General features: G+C 33.5%; 1 protein-coding gene across 3 annotated transcripts; it reads left to right on the top strand.

Annotated features, from left to right (window-relative positions):
- Nucleotides 1-1,051: 1,051 nt before the first annotated feature.
- On the top strand, nt 1,052-5,418 carry LOC116929800 (protein VAC14 homolog). 3 transcript variants are annotated; one of them, XR_006650293.1, is made up of 15 exons: nt 1,052-1,281; nt 1,339-1,489; nt 1,545-1,775; nt 1,832-2,170; nt 2,241-2,364; nt 2,431-2,618; nt 2,694-2,974; nt 3,072-3,162; nt 3,218-3,301; nt 3,357-3,475; nt 3,551-3,630; nt 3,693-3,846; nt 3,909-4,049; nt 4,160-4,239; nt 4,802-5,418. XR_006650293.1 is itself a non-coding variant. In XM_032937128.2 (15 exons), exons 1-15 carry the CDS (start codon nt 1,181-1,183, stop codon nt 4,185-4,187), a joined length of 2,055 nt encoding a protein of 684 aa, XP_032793019.1. In that variant the 5' UTR covers nt 1,053-1,180; the 3' UTR covers nt 4,188-4,399. The 3 variants fall into 3 exon arrangements, 2 of the variants coding, with proteins under 2 accessions (XP_032793018.1, XP_032793019.1); XM_032937128.2 differs by lacking the exon at nt 4,802-5,418 and having other exon boundaries at nt 1,053-1,281; nt 2,694-2,799; nt 2,857-2,974; nt 4,160-4,399; XM_032937127.2 differs by lacking the exon at nt 4,802-5,418 and having other exon boundaries at nt 4,160-4,399.
- The last annotated feature ends 3,908 nt before the right edge of the window (nt 5,419-9,326 follow it).

Genomic DNA, 9,326 nt, shown 5'->3' with positions numbered 1-9,326 from the left:
CGGAACGGCATTTGACCTACTTTTTATAGACAACCCTTGTCCTCTGATTTACCAATTATTTTTTTAATTTCATAGAGATCTTGCATCACCATCTAATAGCAATCTACCTCCACTAATAAAAGAACCACCCACTTGGGATTTATAGTTTGAGTTATTTATTGTTCAATTCCCAAAGTAGTTATGCTAGAAGCACTTTGATTCTATTTTATTTGTAAACAAAATTAAATTAGGTTATAAATCATTAGGTTTCATAAAAGTGCAAGTTCAGCTCGATCATTCGTAGCTGAATAAAAAATGAGCCCGAATTTTTCTACTTCTTTATTTAATTTTTGATCTAGATATTGCCATAAAAATACATGATTTGGATTCAAAAGCTAACGAAGATATCGAAAACTAAATTCGTCCAAAAAGTGTTGGGAGAAAATCATTTGGATTCAGGAAAAATCAGTGTTTATTTGGAATCAGCGTTTGATTTAGGTTAAATTTTATATTATATTATCTAATTATAAGACAAAATTCGAAGCCCAAATGTTTGTACAAATGTCGGGCTTAAAAAGTCGGGCTTATTTCTCTAATCACTATGGGGGAGGGGTTAAGTTCGGTTTCAAAATGGGTGGCGCCTTAATTTACTGGAAGGTATATTGTCACTAGATGGCAGTGCAGATTTTTTTTTAAATTACCGAAATATATAAGTAAATCGGAAAAAAAAGGTTTTTTATTTTAAAAAGGAGATCAAGGGACGTGTCGTTTTGTCGTAGGCTTGTAGCTTTTCCACAATTTCTAAATTTTAATTTCCATAAGCATGGTGTAAAAGGGAGGTGTACCAACTCTTCAGTTAAGAAGGGTATCTCTTGTGAAGCCTCTTTGTGGTACCAGTAGGCATTGTTTGGTTCTCTATAGTAAACGCCATCTCTTGAGCTTGTGAGAAAATGTTACCTTCGGATCAGTCGTCAACGGTTTTCCATTAGTCGTACTGAAAGTTTGAACACATTTTACACCATGCCATAAGTGTGGAAATACTACAATCTGGCAATGTTGTTTAAAATCAAAACAGAGAGGCGGTATCTGCTTCGTCTGCCCACTGTGTCGGTTACTAGTATTAAACCAAATCGTTGTCCTATATTATCTATAGCTGCACGTTATTTTGAATAATTAGAATAATTAAAAGTTTCCCTTGAAAATGTCTGAAAAAGATTATGCTCCATTAAGTGCTGCATGCGTCAGGGCCCTTAGCGATAAGCTCTATGAGAAACGAAAAGCGGCTGCCTTAGAAATCGAAAAGTACATAACTTAAAATTTATTAAATGTCACCGTGTTATTACATCTGAATTACAATAGGATGACGAAAGAATTTTCTACAGTGAATAACACAATTCAAATAAAAAAGCTGTTGCGTGTTCTCAGCCAGGAGTTTGCTGTGTCCCAGAACCCTCACACAAGAAAAGGTGGTTTGATTGGGCTTGCGGCAATGGCAATTGCACTTGGGAAGGTAAATTTGGTACATAAAAGTGATTTTTCATTTTAAATCTTGAGGTTTCATTAAGGATACCAATCTTTACATGGAAGAGCTTGTACGTCCAATCCTTGCCTGCTTTTTGGACACAGATTCTAGAGTTAGATATTATGCTTGTGAATCTTTGTATAATGTTGCCAAAGTTGGAAGAGGGGCTTTGCTTCCACAGTTCAATGAAGTATTTGATGTACTGGCTAAGCTAGTGGCAGACCCTGATCAAAATGTCAAAAGTGGGGCTGAACTTCTAGATAGGCTTTTGAAGGTACTAAGCTAAAATTTATGTTGGCTATACAGTCTAACTTATGCTTTAAACTGTAGGACATTGTGACAGAATCAGCTTGCTTTGATGTCACTGCCTTCATGCCTTTATTACGTGAACGAATATACACCAGAAACACGTTCACAAGACAATTTTTAATATCCTGGCTGTCTGTCTTGCATTCGGTGCCCCATTTGGACCTTCTTACCTTTTTACCTGATATACTTGATGGGTTATTCACTATCCTAGAAGATCCAACTATGGAAATAAAGAAAATGTGTGAAAGTTTACTTGGAGAATTCTTAAGAAGCATCATCGAAAATCCTAAACATGTAGATTTCCCGTCCATGATCAACATTCTTATTCATCATAGTCAATCTTCAGATGAACTTTCAAGAGTAATGTAACATATTCACATCATCTTCCCATTTGGAAATATGTTTTTATTATTGATTCTCCTATTTTCAGTACACAGCTGTTACTTGGATAAGTGAATTTGCCATTTTGTCCGGACCGGCTATTCTTCCTTACACTTCTGGTATTTTAACAGCTATTTTGCCTTGCATGGCCTACGACGACGATAGCAAAAAAGGTAATTACGTTTATTTTATCAAATGTTGTTTTCATCCAGTTTGCATAGGATGTTTGATTATTTCAGATCTACGTGAAACAACTCGAATTGTCAATTCAAATTTAATGCGATTGGTTGATAGTGATAGTGAGAAAAACATGGAATTAGGATCTGTTGTACTGGTCTTGGATCAACATCTCACTCATAATAGTGTCCACACAAAAGTGGCAGTCCTTAAGTGGATTGAACATTTACTTGGTCATCTGCCGAACTCGGTAGGCGCGTGGAACACTGCATTTCCTTTAACTCAGGTTTTTAATCTTGAACTGATAGAATTTTGATTGATTTAGATCCTGCCCCACACGGAAAAATTGTTTCCTGTTTTATTGAATAATTTGTCAGATCCTGCTGACCAAGTTGTAATCTTGACCGTTCAGGCATTGGCGCATATTGCAAGTAAGAAGGCCTCAATACTTTTTCCATCCATGCTTAATAATCGCCATTTAAATCTAGATGCCAAAGCAAATGATGCCATGGGTGATACTTATTTTCTAAAATTCATGAAAAGCTTGTTAGCGTTATTCAGTAGTGACCGTGGCATGCAAGAAGAAAGATGGGCTTTCATAATAAGGTTTGTCTAATTTCTAGCTAAATACGAGTCTTAACTTGTTTAGTTGTTTTTATATGTTTTTTTTCTGCTTTTTTCTTTTATTTTATAAAATGTTCAGGCAGTTGTGCGTCCTGTTAAGCGCCGAAGATATTTATCGTACATTTGCCGAAATATTAATCGAAGAAAAGAATTGTCGATTTGCTTCAGTGGTACAACATTTTTATTTTGTGGTATATGTTAGCTCAATGACTCGCTTTTATTTAGATGGTGGAAACCTTAAGCACCCTGTTACTTACGTCTTCTGAGCTGTTCCCGTTAAGGCGAAAATTGAAGGATCTTAATACTGACGTATGAGGAGTTTAAAATATATTTAACAATTTTGTCTATTCAACACTACTTCCAGGAAAGTTGCAATCTCTTTGTGATGCTCTACAAATGCTGGTGTCATAATCCGGTAGCTACGGTTGCGTTATGCCTGTTGACACAAAACTATCTACAAGCATCGAACCTCATTCGTCACTTGTAAATCACCTTGATGACGAAACAAATCCTCCTGTCCAAGAATTTATTATAGAATTTTTTCCCCTTTCTCTACAGCGGTAATCTTGAAGTCACTGTTGATTTCTTGACGGAGATTGACCAATTAGTTCAACTGATCGAGTCACCAATTTTCGCATGTAAATATTTTATTCTTGAAATTTTTTTATTCGTCATTTTCTAAAACGGACCGTTCTTGTAGATCTTCGCATTGAGCTATTGGAACCGGATAAAAACGGCCCTATCGTTCACACCTTATATGGTTTGCTGATGCTTCTTCCGCAGAGCGAAGCGTTCCATACGCTGAGGCGAAGATTGGAATGTGTTGCACATTTACGTCCTTTAGCTGATAACAGGTTCTAAGTTTGTATTTTCTTTCTAAATGCGTTAAATCATGTTTCTGTCTTTTTATACTCAGAAACATCGTACAGGCAGAAGACAAAAGGCCTCAGATCAAGGCTATTGACTTCCAAAAGCTAACTGAGCATTTCGTGCAAGTCCAGGAAAAACACTGCCAGTATGAACTGGAAACGAGGATAGCGGGCATGTCTAACAATAAGTAAAAAAAAAAAAAAAAAGAGGTTTAAAACAAAATACTTTATTTTTTGGCTAAAAATCCTATGGAAAATGAAGAATTTAAACGTTAAACAGTAAACTGAATTTCTACAGATTCCCTTGGGAATTGATACCCGTGTGAAGGTGTTGTCTTCATCCAGTTAAAAAGCCAGACATAAAACAAAATAATAATAGTAGGTCTAATTACTTTTTCTTGTCTGTATACGTTTCCACAAAGCATTCCATTATGGAATGCTGAAGAAAGAAATGCGTTTCTTTCTGAATTTCTATTATTATTTTATGTTTTACTCTACAAGTCAATTTTGTACTTAATAAACAGGCATTACTAGTTCATTATTAATAGCTTTGTACTCTAGTTAGCCTATGTTTTTTTTTTATCGATTACATCCATCTGTAATCGTTACATAACTATGTTTCCCGATAGTGATTATATAAAAAATGTTGTTTTTTTTCTTCACCCCTTCCCCTTTACGCCATACAGGTAAAAGTCAGAAGTTTTCGTGTCTTTTTAAACATGTTTCATTGTAATTTGATTTTGTATTGTTCATGCAGTATGGTGTCCTTCAGCAATGTCCAACCATGGAATGAGTCACATGTGACTGAGACAAACAAATAATGCTTTTGCATTTTGAATGTTTAAATTTTTATAATTGTATTTCAAACAAACTTCTGGCCTGTGTCAGCCAATATAATTTTGTTAATTTATTTTTATTTTTATTGTTTTGTTTTTTTCAGGTGTTTGAATAAATTGTTGTGTGGAGGTGAAGCTTCAATTTGGGACGTGATTTGCCAACTGTTGGTTGAACAAACATCAACGGCCAAGGATGTTGAAAACCGGACGCATATTGACAGCTGGATCCCTATTATAGCACAGTACCGAAATTGCTTGGCTTCAGGTTTCGTCGATTCCTTTTGGCTTTACGAAGTAATTCAATAAGGTTTGAAAATCATTTCTTCCCCTTCCAACTCATCCCCCCCCCTCCCCCTTTCTTCCCATCAATTATCAATGCAAAGACCAAGGAGCACACCCACTACGAAGTTCAACTTGACGAGATCTAGACTCTAGAGGAAGGAAAGCAAAAATTAAAACTATGATCCAAGCGATCCAAATCGTATGACAACGATTTATATATTTTTCTATTGCTCTTCTGTTGTAATATAGGCATATAATTTTGAGCTTTGCTACATTGTAGCCTCAGTTTTGGGTGGTTGACATTGGACCACTATTTTTTGATATTTATTTGCCGATTTTGACAAAAGTGGGAAGGCTATACCCTTCCCACTTTTTCATTTTTGGCCAAATTTCAAATTTTGCTTAAAATACATGAATTCGATTCAGAATTGAATGAAAATCATGAAAATTAGGTTTATTTTTCTATTGGTTTTATAGTTTTTGATTTAACCGTTAAAAAGCCTAAATTAAGTTGTTGCGCTAACAGCACTGTTTTCGTTAATTTTTGAAATGGCTGGTATAATGAGAAAACCAATCACTAAATCGTGTTCAGCGTTTAATTTCGATTATGCCGTGTGATTTTTGGATAATTTCAAGAGATGTCGTTTTTGGCCGATTTTGACAAAAGTGGGAAGGCTATACCCTTCCCACTTTTTCATTTTTGGCCAAATTTCAAATTTTGCTTAAAATACATGAATTCGATTCAGAATTGAATGAAAATCACGAAAATAAGGTTTATTTTTCTATTGGTTTTATAGTTTTTGATTTAAACGTTAAAAACCATAAATTAAGTTGTTGCGCTAACAGCACTGTTTTCGTTAATTTTTGAAACGGCTGGTATAATGAGAAAACCAATCACTAAATCGAAATCAGCGTTTAATTTCGATTATGCCGTATGATTTTTGGATAATTTCAAGAGATATCGTTTTTGGCCGATTTTGACAAAAGTGGGAAGGCTATACTCTTCCCACTTTTTCATTTTTGGCCAAATTTCAAATTTTGCTTAAAATACATGAATTCGATTCAGAATTGAATGAAAATCACGAAAATCAGGTTTATTTTTCTATTGATTTTATAGTTTTTGATTTAAACGTTAAAAACCCTAAATTAAGTTGTTGCGCTAACAGCACTGTTTTCATTAATTTCTGAAACTGCTGGTATAATGAGAAAACCAATCACTAAATCGAAATCAGCGTTTTATTTCGATTATGCCGTATGATTTTTGGATAATTTCAAGAGATGTCGTTTTTGGCCGATTTTGACAAAAGTGGGAAGGCTATACCCTTCCCACTTTTTCATTTTTGGCCAAATTTCAAATTTTGCTTAAAATACATTAATTCGATTCAGAATTGAATGAAAATCACGAAAATTAGGTTTTTTTTCTATTGGTTTTATAGTTTTTGATTTAAACGTTAAAAACCATAAATTAAGTTGTTGCGCTAACAGCACTGTTTTCGTTAATTTTTGAAACGGCTGGTATAATGAGAAAACCAATCACTAAATCGAAATCAGCGTTTAATTTCGATTATGCCGTATGATTTTTGGATAATTTCAAGAGATATCGTTTTTGGCCGATTTTGACAAAAGTGGGAAGGCCCTTCCCACTTTTTCATTTTTGGCCAAATTTCAAATTTTGCTTAAAATACATGAATTCGATTCAGAATTGAATGAAAATCACGAAAATTAGGTTTATTTTTCTATTGGTTTTATAGTTTTTGATTTAACCGTTAAAAAGCCTAAATTAAGTTGTTGCGCTAACAGCACTGTTTTCGTTAATTTTTGAAATGGCTGGTATAATGAGAAAACCAATCACTAAATCGTGTTCAGCGTTTAATTTCGATTATGCCGTGTGATTTTTGGATAATTTCAAGAGATGTCGTTTTTGGCCGATTTTGACAAAAGTGGGAAGGCTATACCCTTCCCACTTTTTCATTTTTGGCCAAATTTCAAATTTTGCTTAAAATACATGAATTCGATTCAGAATTGAATGAAAATCACGAAAATAAGGTTTATTTTTCTATTGGTTTTATAGTTTTTGATTTAAACGTTAAAAACCATAAATTAAGTTGTTGCGCTAACAGCACTGTTTTCGTTAATTTTTGAAACGGCTGGTATAATGAGAAAACCAATCACTAAATCGAAATCAGCGTTTAATTTCGATTATGCCGTATGATTTTTGGATAATTTCAAGAGATATCGTTTTTGGCCGATTTTGACAAAAGTGGGAAGGCTATACCCTTCCCACTTTTTCATTTTTGGCCAAATTTCAAATTTTGCTTAAAATACATGAATTCGATTCAGAATTGAATGAAAATCACGAAAATCAGGTTTATTTTTCTATTGGTTTTATAGTTTTTTATTTAAACGTTAAAAACCCTAAATTAAGTTGTTGCGCTAACAGCACTGTTTTCATTAATTTTTGAAACTGCTGGTATAATGAGAAAACCAATCACTAAATCGAAATCAGCGTTTTATTTCGATTATGCCGTATGATTTTTGGATAATTTCAAGAGATGTCGTTTTTGGCCGATTTTGACAAAAGTGGGAAGGCTATACCCTTCCCACTTTTTCATTTTTGGCCAAATTTCAAATTTTGCTTAAAATACATGAATTCGATTCAGAATTGAATGAAAATCACGAAAATTAGGTTTATTTTTCTATTGGTTTTATAGTTTTTGATTTAACCGTTAAAAAGCCTAAATTAAGTTGTTGCGCTAACAGCACTGTTTTCGTTAATTTTTGAAATGGCTGGTATAATGAGAAAACCAATCACTAAATCGTGTTCAGCGTTTAATTTCGACTATGCCGTGTGATTTTTGGATAATTTCAAGAGATGTCGTTTTTGGCCGATTTTGACAAAAGTGGGAAGGCTTATACCCTTCCCACTTTTTCATTTTTGGCCAAATTTCAAATTTTGCTTAAAATACATGAATTCGATTCAGAATTGAATGAAAATCACGAAAATTAGGTTTATTTTTCTATTGGTTTTATAGTTTTTGATTTAAACGTTAAAAAGCCTAAATTAAGTTGTGGTTTAACAGCACTGTTTTCGTTAATTTTTGAAACGGCTGGTATAATGAGAAAACCAATCACTAAATCGTGTTCAGCGTTTAATTTCGATTATGCCGTGTGATTTTTGGATAATTTCAAGAGATGTCGTTTTTGGCCGATTTTGACAAAAGTGGGAAGGCTATACCCTTCCCACTTTTTCATTTTTGGCCAAATTTCAAATTTTGCTTAAAATACATGAATTCGATTCTGAATTGAATGAAAATCACGAAAATAAGGTTTATTTTTCTATTGGTTTTATAGTTTTTGATTTAAACGTTAAAAAGCCTAAATTAAGTTGTTGCGCTAGCAGCACTGTTTTCGTTAATTTTTGAAACGGCTGGTATAATGAGAAAACCAATCACTAAATCGAAATCAGCGTTTTATTTCGATTATGCCGTATGATTTTTGGATAATTTCAAGAGATATCGTTTTTGGCCGATTTTGACAAAAGTGGGAAGGCTATACCCTTCCCACTTTTTCATTTTTGGCCAAATTTCAAATTTTGCTTAAAATACATGAATTCGATTCAGAATTGAATGAAAATCACGAAAATTAGGTTTATTTTTCTATTGGTTTTATAGTTTTTGATTTAACCGTTAAAAAGCCTAAATTAAGTTGTTGCGCTAACAGCACTGTTTTCGTTAATTTTTGAATGGCTGGTATAATGAGAAAACCAATCACTAAATCGTGTTCAGCGTTTAATTTCGATTATGCCGTGTGATTTTTGGATAATTTCAAGAGATGTCGTTTTTGGCCGATTTTGACAAAAGTGGGAAGGCTATACCCTTCCCACTTTTTCATTTTTGGCCAAATTTCAAATTTTGCTTAAAATACATGAATTCGATTCAGAATTGAATGAAAATCACGAAAATAAGGTTTATTTTTCTATTGGTTTTATAGTTTTGGATTTAAACGTTAAAAACCATAAATTAAGTTGTTGCGCTAACAGCACTGTTTTCGTTAATTTTTGAAACGGCTGGTATAATGAGAAAACCAATCACTAAATCGAAATCAGCGTTTAATTTCGATTATGCCGTATGATTTTTGGATAATTTCAAGAGATATCGTTTTTGGCCGATTTTGACAAAAGTGGGAAGGCTATACCCTTCCCACTTTTTCATTTTTGGCCAAATTTCAAATTTTGCTTAAAATACATGAATTCGATTCAGAATTGAATGAAAATCACGAAAATCAGGTTTATTTTTCTATTGGTTTTATAGTTTTTGATTTAAACGTTAAAAACCCTAAATTAAGTTG

The sequence above is a fragment of the Daphnia magna genome, linkage group LG8, assembly GCF_020631705.1.
Source record: "Daphnia magna isolate NIES linkage group LG8, ASM2063170v1.1, whole genome shotgun sequence".
Classification (NCBI taxonomy): domain Eukaryota; kingdom Metazoa; phylum Arthropoda; class Branchiopoda; order Diplostraca; family Daphniidae; genus Daphnia; species Daphnia magna.
The sequence above is the reverse complement of the archived record's forward strand: the minus strand, read 5'-3'. Positions and strand labels throughout refer to the sequence as shown.

What these genes read in the sequence shown, in the direction of transcription:
- LOC116929800 (XM_032937127.2), top strand. Translation starts at nt 1,181, where the DNA reads ATGTCTGAAAAAGATTATGCTCCATTAAGTGCTGCATGCGTCAGGGCC. An exon ending in TTCTAGATAGGCTTTTGAAG is followed by an intron (nt 1,776 to 1,831) that starts GTACTAAGCTAA and finishes TTTAAACTGTAG; the next exon opens with GACATTGTGACAGAATCAGC. An exon ending in GCGGGCATGTCTAACAATAA is followed by an intron (nt 4,050 to 4,159) that starts GTAAAAAAAAAA and finishes GAATTTCTACAG; the next exon opens with ATTCCCTTGGGAATTGATAC.